This window comes from Aotus nancymaae, unplaced genomic scaffold (genome assembly GCF_030222135.1).
Source record: "Aotus nancymaae isolate 86718 unplaced genomic scaffold, 86718_ANA_hifiasm-v0.15.2.pri h1tg000089l, whole genome shotgun sequence".
In the NCBI taxonomy this organism is placed as follows: Eukaryota; Metazoa; Chordata; class Mammalia; order Primates; family Aotidae; genus Aotus; species Aotus nancymaae.
In genome coordinates, this window is record NW_026988504.1 from 20,401,697 (window position 1) to 20,424,264 (window position 22,568).

General features: G+C 39.3%; 1 protein-coding gene across 16 annotated transcripts in view; it reads left to right on the plus strand.

The window, feature by feature from the left end:
• The window catches only part of KANSL1 (KAT8 regulatory NSL complex subunit 1), a 211,417-nt gene that overhangs the window by 41,351 nt on the left and 147,498 nt on the right, over positions 1–22,568 (plus strand). For all 16 annotated transcript variants that reach the window (XM_021673729.2, XM_021673735.2, XM_021673736.2 and 13 more), the window contains one exon: positions 11,259–12,636. In XM_021673729.2, coding sequence (XP_021529404.2) covers positions 11,348–12,636 — 1,289 coding nt within the window. In that variant the 5' untranslated portion in view covers positions 11,259–11,347. The remainder of the gene's footprint in view (positions 1–11,258; positions 12,637–22,568) is intronic.

Consider the following 22,568-nt stretch of genomic DNA (forward strand, 5'->3'; position numbering starts at 1 on the left):
GCCTTCTGAGTAGCTGAGATTACAGGCATGCACCACCACACCCGGCTAATTTTTTGTATTTTTATTACAGTAGAGACGGGATTTTTCTATGTTGGCCAGGCTGGTCTTGAACTCCTGACCTCAAGCGATCTGCCTGCCTTGCTGGAATTACAGGCGTAATCTACCGCGCCTGGCCCTACTCCCTCCCTCCCTTTTTCCCTCCTTTCTTCCTTCCCTTTCTTTACTGTTTTTTTTTTTTTCCTTCTGTTTTTGAGACAGAATCTCATTCTGTAATCCAGGCAGGAGTGCAGTGGCGTGATCACAGCTCATTGCAGCCTCCACCCACCAGGCTCAAGTGATCCTCCCACTATGTCCAGCTGATTTTTATTTTTTAGAGAGTGGGTCTCACTATGTCGTCTAGGCTGGTCTCAAACTCCTCCTGGGCTCAGGTGATCCTCCTGCCTTGGCCTGCCAAGGTGCTGGGATTATAGGTGTGAGCCACCATGCATCATTTCTTTAAAAACAAATTAGTTTTTTTGTTTGGTTGGCTTTTTTAGATGGGGGCTTGTTGGCTAGGCTGGCCTTGAACTCCTTGATTAAAGGCATTTTCCTCCCTCCTGAGTAACTGGGAATACAGGCGCAGACCACTGCTCCCAGATCCTACTCATTCTTTAGGTTTCAACTTAGATGTTCTTTTTTCTGAAAAGCCTTTTTTGACCCTGCCTACTTCTTAGCCTATATGAGGATTGTCCCCCCCGTCCCCTACCCCCAATTCACACAGCAGTGTCTGACTTTACTGCTGCTTGTCATCCTCGTAGGTACTTCCTGTGGTGCTTTGAATACTCTAGGCATTTTAATATTTATTGGAGATACTCATTAGGTAGTTGGTATTCCTTCATTGACTTTCCTCTGAAGAGTAAAATTCAGAATTTATTGTCAGGCAGTTATGAGTTTAAACCTTAAACTCTCAAGTGTAGTAGTTAAAAGCATTGGCTTCAGCATTATGGATCCTGCCCTGCAACTTCATAGTTGCATGATCACGGGCAAATTACTTAACTTCTTTGAGCATCTATAAAATGAGGACAGTAGTGCTTAGCTTACATTGTTATTGTGAAGATTAAATAAGAGAATAATATGTAAGATACTTAGCATAGTGGCTGACATAGTAAAAGCCTAATTAATGTTAGTGAACAACATTTGTAATAACCTATCCTGCACTCAGGAATAATTCTTTTAGTAATATAAAGCTTTTTCAGTTAAGAGGCCCTTTGGCCTAGGAAGTTGATGATCTTGTGGGGTAATGCACATTATCTCTGTTTTATGGTAAAAATTTTGTCTCTCCCTCGCCATTGTCTTCCACAACAAATCTACTTTTTTTATATGTAAAATAAATACTCTCCAGTGTATTCTATAATGTAGCTTGCAGTACTTCATCACAGATCACTATGTAGCTGTTCTTTTCCTCTCTTTCTCTTGAGAAGCTGTACATACACCACCTGGTTCATGCAAGTTATTCTGTGGATCATGCCCCACATTCTTCCCATTATTTTGATTGTGTCAGTTTTTTGATTTTGTGTTTCCTTCTGTTTCTCTTCTTAGTAAAATCTTATACTTGAGGGCAACTCTCACAAGGCCTTTTTGACTTCTCTAGTCCAGTCATTCAGTGCTTACAATGCTTACTGTGTACTAAGCTCTGGATAAAGTTAGTGAGCATGCTGAAGAAGGGTGCTGTTAAGGAAATTTGGTTGTCTCAGAAATAGTTTACAATTAGGGAAAATTCAGATAATTTGAATTGAATGACAGTGATTTTAAGTGCATTATACAATTCAAGCAGGAAGAATGTGACATGAATTGGAAGAGTGTAAGAAGTTTTTGTGGAGATGCTGTGTATTGAAAAATTAGTAAGTTTTGGGACAAAAAATAATAGAAGAAGGACCTTCCAGGTTGGGGTAGCGACATAGACAAAGATATGGAGTTGGGAATCTGGGGCGTTCTGGGTCCATATCAACTGATGTACTTGCTCTGATGTTATTTTAAGTTTCATCTTCAATAATTTGAACTCATTAAAAAGGTGTGAGGAACTTGTTCAGAGTAGGAAAGTCAGATGATAAAAAAGGTAAAGGATAGTTTGGGGTACTGAGGCAGTAGTCAGGAAGCTGTTGTAATAATCTAGACAGCAGCTGATTAAGATGTAGGTTGGACTGAGTGTGTTAGGAATATAGAGAGGATATACCAAACTTGAAAAGCTTTTTGAGAAATGAAGGATTTCATCACAAAGGAGATTAAATTATGAAGGAAAAGAGAGCCAGCTTTCTTTTCACTCCATACAAATATCATGTATTTGGCCTTTTTGTTAGATTTTAGCCCCTTCACATTTCTGGATTTAAGCTTTGGTGGAGACTTTGACTATTATATTCTGGTTGAAGTTCTCATTGCATCCTATCTGAATTATTGTGGTAGTTTCTTCATTGGTCTTCGCCATCTATAGATGCCTTTTTACTTTATTTTAATCCATCCTACCCAATTAGTCCCTCTAAAGCACAGTCCGATGTGTCGCTCCCATTTAAAAAATGTTTAATGATATTCTGCTCTCATTATTATATATATAGATGTATAATTTTTATTTTTCAGAGGAGACTTAATCTTGCTATGTTGACCAGGCTGGCCTCAAACTCCTGGCCTCAAGCAGTCCTCTTGCCTTGGCCTCCCAAAGTGCTGGGGTTACATGTGTGAGCCACTGCGCCTGACCTCTCCTGTGTTTTTGAGACACAGCCTCTGTCACCCAGGCTGGAGTATAGTGGTGCGATCTCAGCGCACTGCAGCCTCTCACTTCCGGGTTCAGGTGATTCTTGTGCCTCAGCCTCCTGAGTAGCTGGGACTACAGGCGCTTGCCACCATGCTGGCTAATTTTTAAAATCTTTATTATTTATTTATTTACTTATTTATTTTTTTGAGATGGAGTCTTGCTTTTGTCTCCCAGGCTGGAGTGCAATGGTGTGATCTTGGCTCACTGCAGCCTCCACCTCCCAGGTTCAAGCAATTCTTCTACCATAGCCGCCTGAGTAGCTGGGATTACAGGTGGCCGCCACCATGCTCAGCTAATTTTTTTTTGTATTTTTAGTAGAGACAGGGTTTCACCACGTTGACCAGGTTGGTCTTGAACTCCTGACCCCAGGTGATCCACCTGCCTCAGCCTCCCAAAGTGCTGGGATTACAGGTGTGAGCCATTGTACCCAGCTGTTTCCTCTGCTATCCTTAAGTTTGAATGAAGGCTATTTAACTGCCCATTAAGGATCTGGCTTCAAACTGCCTTTCCACCTTCTTTCTACTATTTCCTCTGTTAAAATATGCTTTATGTTATATTAATATGCAAACTGTTCATTTTTCTTTCTTTCTTTCTTTTTTTTTTTCTTGAGATGGAGTCTTGCTCTTGTTACCCAGGCTGGAGTGCGGTGACGTGATCTCGGCTCACTGCAACCTCTGCCTCCCAGGTTCAAGTGATTCTCCTGCCTCAGCCTCCCGAGTAGCTGAGATTACAGGCCCCTACCACCATGTCCTTCTAATTTTTTTGTGTGTTTTTAGTAGAGATGGTGTTTCACTTTGTTGGCCAGGCTGGTCTCAAACTCCAGACCTCAAGTGATCCGCCTGCCTGGGTCTCCCAAAGTGCTGGGATTACAGGTGTGAGCCACCGAAGCTGCGCTCAAATTGTTAATTTCTTCTAACCTTCAGAATGTCCTGTTTTCCCACACAGCCTTGGCTTTTCTTATACCATTTCCTTTCAATAGAGGGCCACATTACCACTCTCTTGTCTTAGCCTTTTACATAATGACATTTTAGCTAATTTTCATTTCTCAGCTAAAATTGTGACAACTTCATGGACACTTCCCTAATCATCCTTCCTCCTGTTTCTTTCCTTCCTTTGTGTAGAGTAATGAGGTAATGGTGAAGGAAGAGGTTAGTAGAAGCCACATAATGGGCAAACTTTTTCTTCCCCATCTGATTTTTGCTTCTGTTTTCAGTGCAAGTGCGGTTGTGATACTTGGCTTGTCGGCCACCCAGATGACCTATTCCTTCCCCTTGGTTCTCTGCAGCTTAACATTTTTATAAGGTGGATGCTTCCAGGTTATTCTTGTATTTCCGTTGTCTTGTCTTGGGAATTTACCAGGAACAAATGAGGTTTTCATTTGTGGATGTGGAGTTTTGACTTGCAGTATTTGAAGCAGCTGGATATATGTGTGTATAATTTTTCTCTCTAGAATATGGTTCTCTATTGGGAGGTGTGATGTTGACCCCCCCCCCCATATTTGACATGTCTGGAGACATTTTTGGTTGTCATAGTTTTCACAAGGATACTGCTGGCATCTAGTGGGTGGAAACCAGAGATGTTGCTAAACATGCTACTGCCATGATAGCCCCCCCAACCCCCGCCGTGACAGATTACTCATTGTGAGATGTCAGTAGTGCTGAGGTTGAGAAACTGTCCTAGAAGTATATTTTTGTTTCCTAAGTGCCACTTGTGTTAGGTAGAAGTTTGTCCTTGGACCGATAGTGCAATTTAGGATAATAGAATTAGTATAGGAAGGGACCCTAGAGGTCACGTATTTGAACTTAATTAGTAGATGTAATGAGAAAAGGTGCTTGTTAAGTAAGTTTGGTAAAGGGGTAAACATTTGTGTATTCAGTATGATGCAGTACATTGTGAATCTCCATGTGGGAAGTTTTTCCCAAATGTGTTTGCTTGCTGAGTGCATTTAACATCTTCTGGTCCCTTGAAGATATACTTCTAGTCCCTTGAAGAAATACTTCCTTGAAACTGAGAGAGAAACTACTAATTATCTAGCCCAACCTTTTATAGCTAAATGATCTTGAATAGGTAGCCTTTTCTGTTATCTGTTCAAGCTTACTGCAGAATCTTAATTTATTTGAGTGACAGCAGGTGTAGCAGCTTCATCTGTATTTATTTGTCAGATAATAGTTTACTAACTGGATGAACTAAAAATTGGGATATTTGGGGCTTGAATTTTTATTCTGAATATACAGTCTGACTTTATCCTCACCAGTAAATTAGAAATTATAATCCTAGCCCTAATTCTACTACCCGGGTTGTTATGAGGATTAATCAGTTAATTATAGCTTTTAATGCTTTGTATTCTTTGAGGAAAGGTGATTTATTAAATAAGCTGTTGTGCTGTTCTTATAGAACTGCTTACTTTTTTTTTTTTCTTTAGTCCTGAGCTTGCTTCCCTAAGAACTGCTTAAATTTGACAATCTTTACCTGCTTTACATTGTTGAAGATTGAAGCTTTTGGGATTTTGTAGGGGTCAAGTGGTATAGGAATCATTGTTTTGCTCTTGAAGCTTTTGGAATTTTGTAGGGGTCAAGTGGTATAGGAATCATTGTTTTGCTCTGTATATTAAATTTAAGAATGTTACCATGATTTTGTTTTACTTGAACTTTTTGGCTCTTTAAGGATTTCCATTATCATTATTATTTTTGCTTCTCTCCCTTTCATTGTACAAGCAATACAAGTTTATAGTGGAGACTTTACGTAAGTCAAGAAACAAAAGACAAAAGAATCTTACCAATTACTTTTTAAAGCAAAAATGAGATGATACTGTGTTGTGTAACTTTTTTTCATTTAATAATGAAGCAAGCACTTTGCCATGTTAGTAAATATAGCTCTGCAACACTTATGGTTGCGCAGTATTCCATTGTATGGATATTTCGTAATTTAAGTTTTGGGTTTGGCATTTAGTTTTCTTTTTGTTATAAACAACATCATGAAATATTAAAAGTAAGTCTAGACATAACAGGGAAAAGAGTAAAAAAAGTACTAAACTTAGATGGTGGTTTATAAACGCAATTGTAGCTAATTGCAAACTAGGATGCAATTAGTTGCAGTTGGTATGTGCTTTCTGTGTTCTATGTGCATGAGTCCTCAAGTCCAGTGACATTTTAGAGAATCATTTGCTGTATCGTTTTTCCTGTGCATTAAAAAGCCACCTAAGTTTATTCCTTCTGTGTTAGCTTTTTGTCTCCAGTGTAATAGTGCAAATAATAATGGGTGGTTTGTGCCAGGTACATGGCCAAGAAACTGGAAGTATTTTATTTAATCATCATAGCATCCTTGTGGGGAAGGCTCTATTATTTGTGGATGAGGAGACTTAAGGAACAGAATAGTTAAGTAACTTACAGGAGGTGGAGCCAGGATGGGAACTGAGATTTGCTCACTTGAGCCAGTGCTTCTCTTACTTAGAAATATCTTTGTGGGTGATGTTGAATCTCAGCATAGTATTTAAAGACAGTAAGGGGAGAGGGATATGGAGTTAAGTCTTATTTTTTTCCCACAATGGTATTTTTTCCCCACAATGGTATTTTTTCTGTATAAAAACCTGAAGATTAGGAGTTAGGAATGGGAATTTGTTCTGAAAAAGTGGTTACTTTTTCCTCTTCTCTCTTCTGCACTCCCCCCGACCCCCTTATTTAGATCATGATTTTAGTAACTACACTGTGCTGTGTGTCCTTTGGGGAGAGCGAGACCAAGGAGAGTGTGCAAATCAAACTACTGCCTTTGAAATGTATATGTTAATGTCAATTTCATAGACATCATTTCAGAGAAGTCTTGGGAGTCGATGGTGTTTTTTTTTTTTTTTTTTGAGACAGTCTCCCTCTAGCACAATCTTGGCTCGCCTCAACCTCTGTCGTCTGGGTTCAACTGATTTTGGTGACTCAGCCTCTTGAGTAGCTGGGATTACAGGCGCTTGCCAGCATGCCCAGCAAATTTTTGTATTTTTAGTAGAGACAGGGTTTCACCATGTTGATCAGGCTGATTTCAAACTCCTGAACTCAGGTGATCTGCCTGCCTTGGCCTCCCAACGTGCTGGGATTACAGGTTTGAGCCACCCTGCCCAGCCAGAATAGATGGGATTTAAGCTAACATTTTTCTTAAAGTTGTAAGCTTTAAAGAATTGAATAATTCCAAAATAAGTTTGGGAATTTTACTACTTAAGCACCTTCTGGTGTGATGTTAATTATGACCTTTTTTATGTGTGCTGGAATGAGCCTGGATTTTCCTCCTAAGTTTTATGTAAGTTGTATAACATCTGTGCCCTTGTCTGGGTCCTCAGAGGGAAGCTGTTTCCTGCCATTGCTAAGTCTTACTGTAGTGGTGCAAGGCAGTAGGGTACAACTATCTTTACATGTTGTATTAATGATCTAGCACTGATAATATTCCTCCTTGCATTGCTCATAACAGCTACATACTGACATTCAAAAGAGGAGGAGATTGAATTGGTGGAAAATATCTGGTAGTGATTTTTGTTTGTCCGTGGGAAAAACCCTTCGCATATTATAAAACCGACTGAAAATATCTTGAACAAATGACATACTGGCCCAGCTGTCAACTGATCTATAACACAATGTTTAATATATATTAGGATTTAGTATTATATTTAAAATTGGAAATGGGAAATTTTGAACAAATGACGTACTGGCCTGGCTGTCAACTGATCTATATAACACAATGTTTAATAATATATTAGGATTTAGTATTATATTTAAAATTGGAAATGGGAAAAGACAGCATAGACTAATTTGTGCCACACAAAATGCCATATGCCAGAAAGTGCACAGGATAAAGTTCTATAAGCCCTGAAAATCTAGTTCTTTTATAGAATGTTAGTTAAAATACAACCCTGGCCCAAGAAACCTTTGGTATTAATAATTATATGGGGCCAGGAGTGGTGGCTCATGCTTGTAATCCTAGCACTTTGGGAGGCTGAGGTGGGTGGATTACCTGAGATCTGGAGTTTGAGACCTGGCCAACGTGGTGAGACTCCATCTTCAGTAAAAATACAAAAGTTACCTGGGCATGGTGGCAAATGCCTGAAGCCCCAGCTATTTGGGAGGCTGAAGCAGAAGAATCGCTTGAACCTGGATGGTAGAGGTTGCAGTGAGCTGAGATCATGCCACTGCACTCCAGCCTGGGCGACAGAATGAGACTCCGTCTCAAAAAAAACAAAACACACAAACACCCCAACACACACACACACACACACACACACACACACACACACCAATAGATAGATTTGACCTATATGTTTATTGGTGCTTTTATGAATAATGTTTTCTCATTTATTTGAGTATTTTTGTGTTAATGATCTGAATTGTCATGAAGATGCTTACTACCATCGTATGTTGGTATTGCTCCAAAGATAAAAATTTTGGGGCTGGTCATGGTGGCTCACGCCTGTGATCCCAGCACTTTGAGAGGCTGAGGTGGGTGGATCACCTGAGGTCAGGAGTTCGAGACCAGCCAGGCAAATACGGTGAAACGCCGTATCTACTGGGAAAAAAAAAAATTAGCCAGGCGTGGTGGCGCGCACCTGTAGTCCCAGCTACTAGGGAGGCTAGGGCAGGAGAATTGCTTGAACCTAGGAGGTAGAGGTTGCAGTGAGCCAAGATCACACTATTGCACTCCAGCCTGGGCAAAGAAAAAAAATTTTTTTTTTTTTTTTTTTTTTTTTTTTACTAAATTGGAGATTGCCCTCTTTGGGGGCAGAGAGGGCGGTGCTTAGTCCAGTGATTTGACAAGCATTTTGATCTCAGAACCCTTTTTTCACTATTAAAATTTGTTGAGAACCACAAAGAACTTGTTTTTCTTAGAAACGTTGAGAAATTTAAAAAATATTTAATAATCAATTCAGGCTGGGCATGGTGACTCACACCTATAATCCCAGGACTTCGGGAGTCTGAAGCCAGGAGTTTGATACCAGCCTGGGCAATAAAATGATATCCCATCTCTACAAAAATTTAAAAAATTAGCCGGGCATGGTAGCATGCATCAGTAATCCCAGCTACTGGGAGGCTGAAGCAGGAGGATCAGTTGAGCCCAGGAGGTTGAGGCTTCTGTGAGTCATAATTGCACCACTGCACTCTAGCCTGGGTGACAGAGCTAGACCCTGTTTCAAAATCACAAAAAAATGGTCTGTCTTGCACTTACTTTTACCCGTGCATGATTTCCCAACATTCATTGGACATTTGTTTATTCACTGAGTTATGCAGATCTTTCAAATGTTGACACATTACGTACATTATATGGAATCAAAAATTCACAATATCACAAGTGTGTTAAATCAGAAATGGTTTTATAAATATTGGGAAGATATTTAAGTTATTATTGTTGATGCAAGTTTTCAAAAACAGTAATTTTTACTTGAATATTCAGATTTTATTATTGGCAAGAAATATCATCAGTGGTTTTCATTGAAGTGACAGTGCCTGCTAGTGAAGCAGGTTTCAAATAATCATAGTTTGTCAGTCGTTCTGCCAAATTAAAATAGAGTTCCATGAACAAAGCTCTAGTTCATTTTGCAGCTCAGTTGTACTTTGTTTTTTCCTGAGAATTCATAAAGCAGCAGAGTGCTTTATGCATACTTTCCCTTTCATCATAAAGAATACTTTTTAAGACCTGGCGCGGTGGCTCACGCCTGTAATCCTAGAACTTTGGGAGGCCGAGGTGGGTGGATCACCTGAGGTCAGGAGTTCAAGACCAGCCTGGCCATCATGGTGAAACCCCATCTTAAAAAAAAAAAAGTTAAAAAAAAAAAACTTTTTAAAAATGCACTAAAGGGTCAAAATAATTCTTAATTTTTGCTGCTTCATCATGGACATCTTAAGTGGAACTCCCCCGCGCCCCCCCAAAAAAAAACTGAGTGGAGAATATAATGACTATTAATATAGTTTGGTGCCTCTGCCTTGATTTCTGCTAATAATGTACTGGCAGGTTTTTTCACCTTTGTTTTTGTACTTTCATTACAAATGTCAACACAGTGAAAAAGGCAAATAATATTCTAGTATTACTATGAAAATACCTTTGATTTCCCGAACCTCCAGAATAGTCTGTGAGATCTCCAGAAGTCCAGAGACCACATTTTAAATAACAACTGGCTTAGTTCTTTATGTACGTTTCCCTTGGCTCCCAGATCAGATAGATCAAGGGGATCAAACAGAGGCAAATGACTGAGGTTTTTAACTTGGTTACTAAATAAAAGCAATGCCATTACCTAAGATAATTAAACAGGTTGTGGAGTAGTGTGCTGGAAGAAGAAAGTGAATTCTGAGTTTCAGGGGGCTTGAGGAACATAAATATGGGAATCTTGATTAGCGCAGCACAATAGTTTTTCTTAGGGTTAGGAAACCTCATCATATGGTTGTTGAGAGAGAAGAGGGCAGAAGAGACTTTGTGCAGCACCGTTTAAGGAAACCTCATCATATGGTTGTTGAGAGAGAAGAGGGCAGAAGGGACTTTGTGCAGCACCGTTTAAGGGTCCAGGAGGAAGAGAAGAGGATGGTAGTACAAGGACATCAGGAAAGAATTAGAAGGTGGTTGGTATTGTCCAGTGCTTCAGAGAAGTCAGATAGAATGGAGACTGATACTTGACCATCGGATTTGATAAAAAGATTACTGGTGGCCTTTGCCAGAGCAGTACGGGATGAAACCCAGATTATGGTAGAGTGAAGAGTGCAGAGACAGTTATTTCTTAGAGAAGTTTGGGGTAAAGGGAGACATGTTGGGCAATTAGTATGAGAAAGGAGCTGTGCTGAGGACAGAAGATACTTGAGTCAATTCTTCGGCTGAGAGGAAGTAGCCAGTAGAGAAGATATTGATGAGCACTTTGATCTGAAAGAAAACTGATGAAACAAGTTGGTATTACAGATGTGGTACAGTTAGCTTTGTAGTATCATCTGTACTTCTAGAGAAGTGAGAAGCTGATGAAAACTGGATTACCTGGCCAGAAAAATGCACCGACCTGTGATTATTTGGCATCCTTTTTTTTTTTAGTGAACATGAGAGTTCCTTACTAATTTTTTTCTGTGTAATTATTGTTTAGTTTGATATGTCTTGCTTTAAATCCATTCATTTCAACAAGTTTAAAGAGGTGTTTCTTTTAAATGCAGATGATTTAATTTTAACAATCCGTGATTCTCTCTGAGTGGAACTTGTGTTTTGGCAACTTTCAATCTGTGGTAACAAATGACAGAAGAAGGGTGCAGTTCTTCTTTCTCTTCTGCAGGGATTTTCCCTCCCCCCTTTCTTCCAATGAAGGATACTTGGGTCTCTAGAATAACTGTGGTACAGTTAGCTCCAGAAGCTCCAGAGTGTTTTCTTTCTGGAGGCAGAATTTAGACGACAGTCTCAAGTAGTGCTTGTGTTAAAAAATATGTGTATTTTTAAATATGCTTGTATTTCTAACTTCCTTTTCTCCTTTCTCTTCTAGTCTGTTCTCTGGGGAGGCAGTAAGGGGCCGTGGAGCTGGCCTCCGCCTCAGTATCGAGAGAGGCTGGACTTCCTGTCTCTCTGTGCTGAATGGCTGCGATGGCGCCCGCTCTCACTGACGCAGCAGCTGAAGCACACCACATCCGGTTCAAACTGGCTCCCCCATCCTCTACCTTGTCCCCTGGCAGTGCCGAAAATAACGGCAACGCCAACATCCTTATTTCTGCCAACGGAACCAAAAGAAAAGCCATTGCTGCAGAGGATCCCAGCCTAGATTTCCGAAATAATCCTACCAAGGAAGACTTGGGAAAGCTGCAACCACTGGTGGCATCTTATCTCTGCTCTGATGTGACATCTGTTCCCTCAAAGGAGTCTCTGAAGTTGCAAGGGGTCTTCAGCAAGCAGACAGTCCTTAAATCTCATCCTCTCTTATCTCAGTCCTATGAACTCCGAGCTGAGCTGTTGGGGAGACAGCCAGTTTTGGAGTTTTCCTTAGAAAATCTTAGAACCATGAATACGAGTGGTCAGACAGCTCTGCCACAAGCACCTGTAAACGGGTTGGCTAAGAAATTGACTAAAAGTTCAACACATTCTGATCATGACAATTCCACTTCCCTTAATGGGGGAAAACGGGCTCTCACCTCATCTGCTCTTCAGGAGGGTGAAGTGGGAGGATCTGAATCTGGGGACTTGAAGGGGGGTATGACCAATTGCACTCTTCCACATAGAAGCCTTGATGTAGAACACACAACTTTATATAGCAATAATAGCACTGCAAACAAATCTTCTGTCAATTCCATGGAACAGCCGGCACTTCAAGGAAGCAGTAGGTTATCACCTGGTATAGACTCCAGCTCTAACTTGGGGGGTGTCAAATTGGAGGGTAAAAAGTCTCCCCTGTCTTCCATTCTTTTCAGTGCTTTAGATTCTGACACAAGAATAACAGCTTTACTGCGGCGACAGGCTGACATCGAGAGCCGTGCCCGCAGATTACAAAAGCGCTTACAGGTTGTGCAAGCCAAGCAGGTTGAAAGGCATATACAACATCAGCTGGGTGGATTTTTGGAGAAGACTTTGAGCAAACTGCCAAACTTGGAATCCTTGAGACCACGGAGCCAGTTGATGCTAACTCGAAAGGCTGAAGCTGCCTTGAAAAAAGCTGCCAGTGAGACTACCACTTCAGAGGGACTTAGCAACTTCCTGAAAAGCGATTCAATTTCAGAAGAATTGGAGCGATTTACAGCAAGTGGCATAGCCAACTTGAGGTGCAGTGAACAAGCATTTGATTCAGATGTCACTGACAGTAGTTCAGGAGGGGAATCTGATATTGAAGAGGAAGAACTGACCAGAGCTGATCCCGAGCAGCGCCATGTACCCCTGTGAGTAGACCTCATGCATGATAGCATTCTTGAGAAATGTTGGCACAAGGAAGAATGAATGAATCCCTATTACAGAGAGAATGTGATTCTTTGTACATAGGTGTCTAGGTTCCATTTGTTTTTTTCCGAATTTTAGGTAGGTGAGTGCATATACATGCTGGTATGAAGAAATGGAAGTTATTTTTTTTGTAGTGTTGCGTTGTTGTAGGCTAAATGGTGGTAATTTCCTTTTAAAGTCTTACTAAGGAAAAAACTAAGAGACATCCTATTTGTAAAATTGTACTAATACTACTTTAAGAGTGAATGATTAGAATTCCTTTGAAACTATATATAGGACATGATAAGTTAATGGTCTGATTGTTCAGATTTAGTTGTTTCCAGTAAGTGGGGACAAATGTTTAGTTGACCTAGTTACCTTTGTAGGAAATTAGAGTTGCTTTTGATTGAACTTTCAGCAGAGAGCATACCTAGTTTTCAATTTTAACACTTGAGATTTTCTTACATTTTAAGGATTATTAGAAAATGCTTCAGGGCCAGGCGTACTGACTGACTTTGGGAGGCCCAGGTGGGCGGATCCTGAAGTCAGGAGATGGAGACCATCTTGGCTAACGTGGTGAAACCCTCTCTCTACTAAAAATACAAAAAAAACTAGCCAGGTGGGTTGGCCTGTGCCTGTAAACATCTGTAATCTTAGCTACTCGGGAGGCTGAGACAGGAAAATCTCATGAACCTGGGAGGCGGAGGTTGTAGTGAGCCCAGATTGCGCCGCTGCACTCCAGCCTGGGCAACAGAGTGAGACTGTTTCAAAAAAAAAAAAAAAAAGAAATGCTTCAGAATATTTAATACATTGGCCTCTAAGCACAATCCACTTTCACAACCTCTCTTCATATAAAAGCCCATTTTAATAAAATTGGTCAGCTGAGTAAAGTATCAACATATTTGGAATAAATTCTTACTGGGTTTTTTTTGTTGTTTTTGAGACAGAGTCTGGATCTGTCGCCCAGGCTGGCGCGATTTCAGCTCAGTGAAGCCTCTATCTCCTGGGTTCAAGTGATTCTTATGCCTCAGCCTCCCAAGTAGCTGCGATTACAGTCTCCCGCCACCATACCAGGCTAATTTTTTTTTTTTTTTTTTTTAGTAAAAGACAGGGTTGGTTTCACCAGGCTGGTCTTGAACTCCTGACCTCGTGATCCGCCCACCTCATCTTACTGGTTTTTCTAAATCTGTTGGTTTGAGAAAATTTTATGTAAGCTTTTTATGGGTGGCAATCCAAATTGGCATGGTGGAGACAGGTGTTTGACTATTGTCACTTCCAATTGAGCATCTATGTACTTAAATAAAGAAGTACTATATTATAACGTACTTAAACACAAATCTTAAATAAGTGCATTTATCTATTTAGGAATATCAGACTTAAGAGAGATAGCATGAGGAGTTAGAAAAGAGGGGCAGGAAAGTTGACTAGTAGACCCTCTTTCATTTCCTTTTTGTTGGAGGCTGGCTTACTAGAGAAGGGTGAAGGGATAGATATGTGGGAAGAATTGGTGTTTCCTTGACTGTATTAAAAGGTAACTAGGATTTTCACTGGAGTGTTTGGTTGTTGAGATAGCGATGATTGTAAACTGTAAATTTCCTGGTTTCTCAATTTTGTTTATGTTATCCGAATGGATAACATTGTGTATCTGAAATGAAACTTAGTTTTTTTGTTTCTATTTTGAGGGAAGAAGTGGATCGTTTTTGCTGAATTTTTTCCTTGTAGACCTAGTTCCATTATGACTTGTTAGTTCACTGGGCTCAAGTCCACTTCTGTATTTAGATTAAAGCAAATATGTTTCAGAGGCTTCTTCTGTAACCTATCTTTCTTTAAATGGATTAGTAGCTTAATTCAGCTTGCTAATATTCATGGCATTATGCCCACTAACTTTGCTGTTTAAATCGCTGCTTTAAAAGTATTTTGGTTAATGTTAAATATTTTGTGCTTAAAGGTATAATAAATACTGTAGTTAAAGCATTTTAAATTGCATGAACTTATTTTGTGTATTTAACAGAAAAGTACCTGGACTCTATGAGCTTACTGTTTTCAGGATACATTGCATTGAAAACATTTCTGAGTTTTGCTAATGTTTTGGATAAGTGTTCCAATCCAATGAAGTAAAAATACCTAAGATAATTTTTCTTATTTTATAGGATAATCTAGTGACTTGAAAAAACCTTAGTCTGTTCATTCACTACTTAGTTCTGAGCATTCTTCTCACATAATGGTGTGTGGTTTGGAAGGGTGTGAAGTGTATAAGAACAGCCAAAAGGATGGCTTTTAGGAAACATTTTGGGATTAGGTGAATCCTCTTGCAATTAAATTAACTGAATGATACTTTAAAAAGTTGAATTTTCATGTGTTAGATCATATTAAAGAAAATTTGGGGCCGGGCGCGGTGGCTTACGCCTGTAATCCCAGCACTTTGGGAGGCTGAGGCGGGCGGATCATGAGGTCAAGAGATTGAGACCATCCTGACGAATATGGTGAAACCCCGCTACTAAAAATACAAAAAATTAGCTGGGTGTGGTGGCACACGCCTGTAGTCCCAGCTACTCAGGAGGCTGAGGCAGGAGAATTGCTTGAACCTGGGAGGCGGAGGTTGCAGTGAGCCGAGATCTCGCCACTGCACTCCAGCCTGGCACCTCGTGACGAAATGAGACTGTCTCAAAAAAAAAAAAAAAAAGAAAATTTGGATACTGAAAGTACTCTGAAGTAAATACTCTTATTGCACATTATAATTGTATTTAAACTAAAACCACCAATAAAGCATAAATAAAGTTCTTGTTGAGCAAGATCACCGGGTTGACTTTTAAGGCTGGTATTTATTTAGACAAGTGTTTGTTGAACTTCTGAGTATTTTAAAGGTTTTCAGCAGTTGGCCAGACAATGAGAATGGAGGCATCGCTTTAATTTGAAAAGAAGAAAAAGTTGTTCTTTGATGCTGAGAAAATGAGTCCTAGGATGAGTAGTTAGTTAATTGTTCAGGATTCACCCAGTTGATGAAGTTTGGCTTCCCTGCAACCCCCTTCCATTAGCTGGTCTGTATTTTACTCTTTTGCCCAAGATACAGTGGTGGGTTAGGTTTCATCTAGGCAGCCCTGATGAAAATATTTAGTAGAGGGGACTGTTGGAATGAACCGTTTTTAAATGATGTTGCTTAAATTACAAGTGGATAGTTCTGTGGAAATTACAGTCTCTTTTTTTATTAATAATTCAGTTGTTTTTTCTTTCCCACCTCCCAGAGGAGAAACAGTGATCTATGTTGTTGGCATATGCTAGCTATAGAATGATTAGTTATTGTAAGTTGTTGAATGTTTAGCAAATTGTGTGTTTATCATTGTATTATACTTGACAGTAAATTATGTTGCTGAATCAGACTTTAGAGAGGGATTTTTTTTGGTTAATTTTTATGGTTGACTGATTTTATGTCTGGTTTAAAACTTACCCTTTTTGTATTAAACTCTTTGGAAAATCTTCATGAAATATTTCACATATCTTCCTTCCTTGGTACAATGGACATATAACTGCTGCTTTGAAAATTCTGCAGTACCTTGGGTTTGATAAGATGTCACTAAACCATGATGTAAGTCATCATTGTGGAAGGTACAGGAATTTAAACTTTATCTCTTTTATTATGGGATTAAGAAGGAAGCTGCATGCTTCCATAAATACCTTAATGTTTGATACTTAATTGTAGATGTAGAAATAAAAGCATTTAATTATCATATGTATGTAATATACTTGCTGAATTGTGCTTGCTCTTTTGTTCTTTTTTATATTCTCTGTTTTTCCCTCTGAGAGTTGTTTTTTTATTTTCCCTCTGCAATTTTGTTTAATTTCTGGAGCCATTCCACATTTTGCTAAATTTGGTTTTCATTTTCTGGACCCTGTGCTTATAAACTTCTATATAGTAAGTACTTGTTAAAATAATATTTTTTTTTCCAGAAATTCTCTTAATTGTGCTCTTAAATCAGCAATGTTCTGGGTACCTGGACCACATTATGTAGGTATCTCTCTCCTAAGTGTTTTTTTTTTTTTCTTTTTCTTTTCTCCCTGAAGTTTTTCTTTTTTTCCCCTCCTGTTCCAACTGTTACTCTAGGCTTATCTTGAGGTTCAGTATAAAAATAATCTTGTAAAACATTTCATTGTGATTACTGAAATATTGTTGAGGATATTCTTTGTATTCTGCAATGCCTTCTTTATAAGGACCTCAGGGAGAAAGATGTGCAGCCAAGAATAATTGTATATTTATCTAAGCTTTTAGTCGGTTTTCATTACTTGGGTGCTGTAATTGTTCACTAGATTTCTGTTTTCTTATTGACATCTGAAAGTTTAGAGCTAAGCTTGTGGATCTTTTTGATGTACCTTTTTAATAGCTTCATTTTGTTTCCTATTTTCATGTTTTTATTGCTGGTTGAATTTATGCTAACCTGTGTTTTGTCTAACAGCCTCCTGAAGTCTCTTTCAGATCAGGGTTGGGTAAAAATAAACTATAGATGCTCAGTTCGGTGACACTAAAGCACTTATTTGAATTTTGGATGGTCTTGATTGTGGTGAGTTTTCTCCCTCTGGGGAATTTTGTTTTTTGTTTTTTGAGACAGTCTTACTCCATTGCCCAGGCTGGAGTGCAGTAATGTGCTCTTGACTCACTGCAACCTTTGCCTCCACCGATCAAGCGATTCTTCTGCCTCAGCCTCTCGAGTAAGCTGGGGTTACAGGCACCCACCACCATACCTGGCTAATTTTTGTATTTTTAGTAGAGACGGGGTTTGACCATGTTGACCAGGCTGGTCTCGAATTCCTGACCTCAGGTGGTCCACCCGCCTCAGCCTCCCAAAGTGCTGGGATTACAGGTGTGAGCCACCGTGCCCGGCCTTTCCTCAGGAATTTTATCTTTTTGGAGTTTATGAAGACCTCATGGTAAAATGAATTACTAGTGTGCTTAATAGGTTTTCCTTTTTAAATACTCTGGAATGTTCTATATTGTAGCTCTTGGCTCAGCATGAGTCAGGCGTGGTGGCGCACTCAGCTACTCGGGAGGTTGAGGCATGAAAATTACTAAAACCCAGGAGACAGAAGTTGCAGTGAGCTGAGATCGCAGCATTGCACTCCATCATAGGTGGCAGAGTGTAACTGTGTTTCAAAAAATAAAAAATAAAATATGGTAACTCTTGAATTTATTAATTTATTAAGAATAAATAGATGATGTTGCCAAAGTGGCAGTCAAATTGGTTTGTCATTTTTCTTTTTATTTTTATGTATGTATGTATTTGAGACAGTCTCGTTCTGTCACCCAGGCTAGAGGCAGTGTCGTGATCTTGGCTCACTGTGGTCCTGCTTCCCAGGTCCAAGTGATCTTCCTGCCTCAGCCTCTCGAGTAGCTGGGACTACAGGTGCTCACCACACACCTGGCTATCATTTTGGTACTCTTTCTTTTTCAAAGACTGGTGGGTTGGAAGGAATATCACCCAGGATACCTAAGTCTTCTCAGCCAACCCCTTCTCTGCTAAAAACTAGCTATAGGACTAAACATGTAACCATTTTTCTAATTAAAGTGAGGGAGCTGACCCTAGATGACCTTTAGGTCTCAAACTACTTTGAAATGTGACTGTTTAACATGAATGGAACTATTCTCATCACCATTTTTTGCATTGGGGGAAGCTCAGGCAAAGGACCTAGCAAGGCACTGGTATAACTTGAAGCAAAACAGCTTTCTTGACTTGTGACTTAGAGCTTTGACTCTTTTAATGCCTTCATTTCTTTGATTTATTTGCATTTCATAGTCCATTAAAATGATTATCTTACTTCTTGATGTATGGGATAGCAATGTGGGAATAATTAATTACATTGTATTCTTACAGAATTTACTTCAGAACTGAGTAAACTTTCATTGCTGAACACCTTTGATTTAATGCCCCTTGGCTTTTCTACTAATCTGCACATGATGTCAAGTGGCCGAAATAGGAACTTGTGTCTTTTTCTTCTATTCCCTTCTCATTTTTTTCCTGATACGTAGGTAGTGGAAATTATTCTTAGTGCTTGTTGTGGGATTCTGAAGAAAGGAACTTAAGTTAGGCAACAGCAATTTAGGGGTTACCTGTTTACTGTAGATTTAGTTGCTGCAGTGTTTTCTGCCACCTTATGATGGGTGTTTTTGGTCTCTGAAGTTGAATGTACTCTTTTTATGGTAGTGTTAAAGTAGTCATATAATAAGTACTTATTTAATGAGTAAATGTGTAAGATACAAGAGATAACAGATGAATAAGCTAAGTGTCTAGCAAGAAGTTTAGAGTGAAGGGAGTGAAGAATGTGGTAAGACAAAGATGAATGCTTAGAACAGTGCCTGGCACTTAGTAATATTAGAAATGAGTCTTGAAGGATGGCAAAGATTTTGATAGACAGTTTTCTTTTGGTTGTGATCTACTAAGAGGTCAGTATAGGCAGAAGGCGGAAGGTACACAAAGACAGGTTGAAAGGTATAGGGCTTTGGTGGCCCCATGGGAATGGGATATGTTGGAAGACATAGTATTATAGGTACAGGTGATAAATGTAATGTGAGAAGGAAAAAAGGTAATTCCAGAAATGATGTAGAGGTAAATTGAATGGGATTTAATAACAGTGATGGATGGGGGCAATGATGGGAGGGATCATCATAGGTGATTGAAGTTTCAAGCCTGGCTGACTATAGCAATAGATGGTTACCAGAAGCATTTTAGTACTCAGTTTGCAAAATGATCCTAAATAACTCATGAGTGTCTAGGTTCTTTACTAAAGTCTTAAAAATGAAGGAAATACATTCCTTACTCCAGCAAGTGTTAAAAATGAGGAAACGGCTGGGTGCAGTGGCTTGAGCCTGTAATTCCAGCTCTCAGGAGGCTGAGATAGGAGGATGGGTTGAGCCTAGGAGTTCAAAGCTGGGGTAAGCAATGATTGTGCCACTGAACTCCAGCATGGGCGACAAAGTGAGACCCTGTCTCTGAAAAATAAACAATGAGGAAATAAACTTCCAAATAATCTTCTATAAACGGAGGAGTTGATCTGTACAGAGAGACCTGAAAGCCTTACATTGGAGAAGTTTGGACTTGATTAATTCATTCATTAAATCTGCATTGAATGCCTGCTGGATGTAGGGATGCTAGGGATACAGTGTTAAGAGAGATACAATCCTTGCCTTGCCCTCCTGGGGAATATAGATTAGAGAGAGATTAATATTTAAGCGGGTAATTATAGATGATGATATTTATGATTGTTGTGGGTGCTACAGGAACAATGTTCAGAGTGATAGGAAGGTGCATATTAGATATATCTAGTCAGCATGTGGGGGAGATGTGATGGTGAGTCTTCTGAAGGAAGTGACATGTAAGCTGAGACCTGAAGGATAAGAAGGAATTGGTGGGTGAGGAGGGGGTTTTCAACTGATTGAGGAAACAGGACATGCTAAGGTACTGGAAATGGAAGTGGCTTGGCTCTCTGAAGGAACAGAGTAAGTATATTTTAAAGGAGAGTAGTGAGAAATGAGACCAGAGAGGTAGCTAGTTGCCAGATCATACAGATGGCCTTGTTGTCATGGCTTACATGATTTGTATTTTTCAGACCCTCCTTGTGTGGAGAAGGGGAATAGAGGTGAATTTAGGCTAATCTGTAAGCGGAATGGTGGACTCAGCTTTTGGCAGAAAAGATTAAAAGAATTAGTTATTGGAAGTAGGGGTGATGAGGACTTGTGACTGATTGCATGTGGTGAGTGAAAGGGAAGAGGTACCATGGGTGATTTCCAGATTTTTGTTTGGCACGGTTAACTACATTGGATGGATATGTTAAGATGGAGAAGGAGCAGATGAGGTAGGCATTCATTAATTTTTATTTAAATATTTTCCTCTGTTGGGTATACCTAGAGTGTCCTTGGCAGAGCACCCTATTAGGCTCTGTCAGTGTAATAAAACAAATAATTTTAACTAGAACAGGGAAAACTATTGGGGCCCACTTTCTGTTATAAATGGATGGTACTTTAATTCATTTCCCTGGTTTCTCCCTAAATGTGGACCAAAATGGGCTAGATTATTTTGCAAGCTGGGTAGAATTTCATGCCTAAGGTCATGTCCTTTCATGTTTACCAGTGCATTATCTTTTTCCAGTTTTCTTTTGTGCATCTGAGAAAATTATGCTTACATGTCCAATGTAAAGAAAGCATTCAGTTGCTATAGATTTGAAACCGAGGGGCTTTAGTATATAGTAAACATAAGAATAAATCTTACTAGTTTTGATTCTCATTAATTAAGGCTTTGTGGCAAGTGTACCCTGTTTGATTATGTATTTCAAAAGTGTGAGGAAAGGTTTCTTGCACCATAGTAGACATAATTGCTTTGAAGTTATTTTAAGTCTGATGAAAGTTTCTGGAGAATCTGTTTTGCCAACAGAATATACTGAAAATTTGCTGTTAAATTGTGAATATTGTGGTTTGCTCTGGCAGCATATTTAGTAGCATTGTAGTAATCATGTATATTGTATTCAGAACTCAGGTAAGAGGAATTGTAGAGAAAATTGTTTTGTGGTGGGGGGAATGGGGAGATTTGGGAATGGCAAGCAGAGAGAGGTGTCATAGTCCATTTTAAATCATGTTCTTATAAGTTGTTTTACTTAGGCCTAATAGAATAGAGGGCATGTGCCAGGGAATTGGACGGCCTTGTATATGGAGTGCCATTTCTTGCTTTCTCTTTAATCCCTGTTTCCTGTTTGTTTCTCTGGTACTTGCAAGAGAGATATCCTGGGAAAATAGAAACAGGGTAGCAGAGTAGGGCTTTCGGGACTAAATTAGTCTGGAACCTGGGAATCCAGGAAGATTCTGACTGAACTGATTTGGGTGAGCTAGGAAACAACATTTTTAACCAACTTTGCCTAATCAGACAACAGAGTTGAGGCATCCTGATAGAGATATAATAGCCTACATTTGTTGAATTGCTTTTAGTTCTTTAGTTACAAAGAGCTTTTTACAAATTAATTTATGTAATCCTCCAACAGTACAGTGAGATAGCTAATTTTAATTTTACAGACTCAAACTGAGGAATGTAAAGTTTAAGTGACTTAATGTCACACAGCTAATAAGAGATCAGTTAATCTAGGCTCTTTATCCATCGCCTAGGCATAAGCACTATTTTAGTGGAAACAGAATCAAATTGTTCATTAGATTTGGTTGATGAAAAGAGGTCTACCAAACATTTGAAATATGGCATTTATGTTTATGTTCAAAAAGCTGTTATAAATTAATTTGATAATACATATTTTTTGGGAAAGGTATAATGGCCATATGTATATACCAAATATATCCTTAAGCCTACGATACCCTATTACTCATTTTCTTTTGTGGAGTAGAAGTTGGATGGGTTAGATGGATATGGTGGCTCTCTCCTGTAATCCTAGGACTTTGGGAGGCCGAAGTAGGCAGGTCTCTTGAGCCCAGGAGTTGTAGATCAGTCTGGGCAACATGGCAAAACCCCTTCTCTACAAAAAATAGCCATTTTACTTCTGCCCAGCTGTTTATTCTACAAAAAATAATTAGCCAGTGGTGTAGTCTTTGCTCACTGCAACCTCCACCTCCCAGGCTCAAAGCAACCCTCCCACCTCAGCTACACAAGATTGCACCACTGTAGTCCAGCCTGAGCAGCAGAGTGAGACCTTGTCTAAAAACAAAAAAAAAAGTTGGATGGGTAGGAGAGGGACATTTTGCAGACATAACATCTAGGAAGTAGTTGGAGTTATTTTTTAAAAAAGAGAAGAAAACAGAATTAGTATTTATTGATCGATCACACCTTTCTGTATGTTAGGTGGTTTAGGTTTGGTATCTTTAAATCTTCCATATGATGATGATATCCCCATTTTACAGTTGAGACCCACCACTATA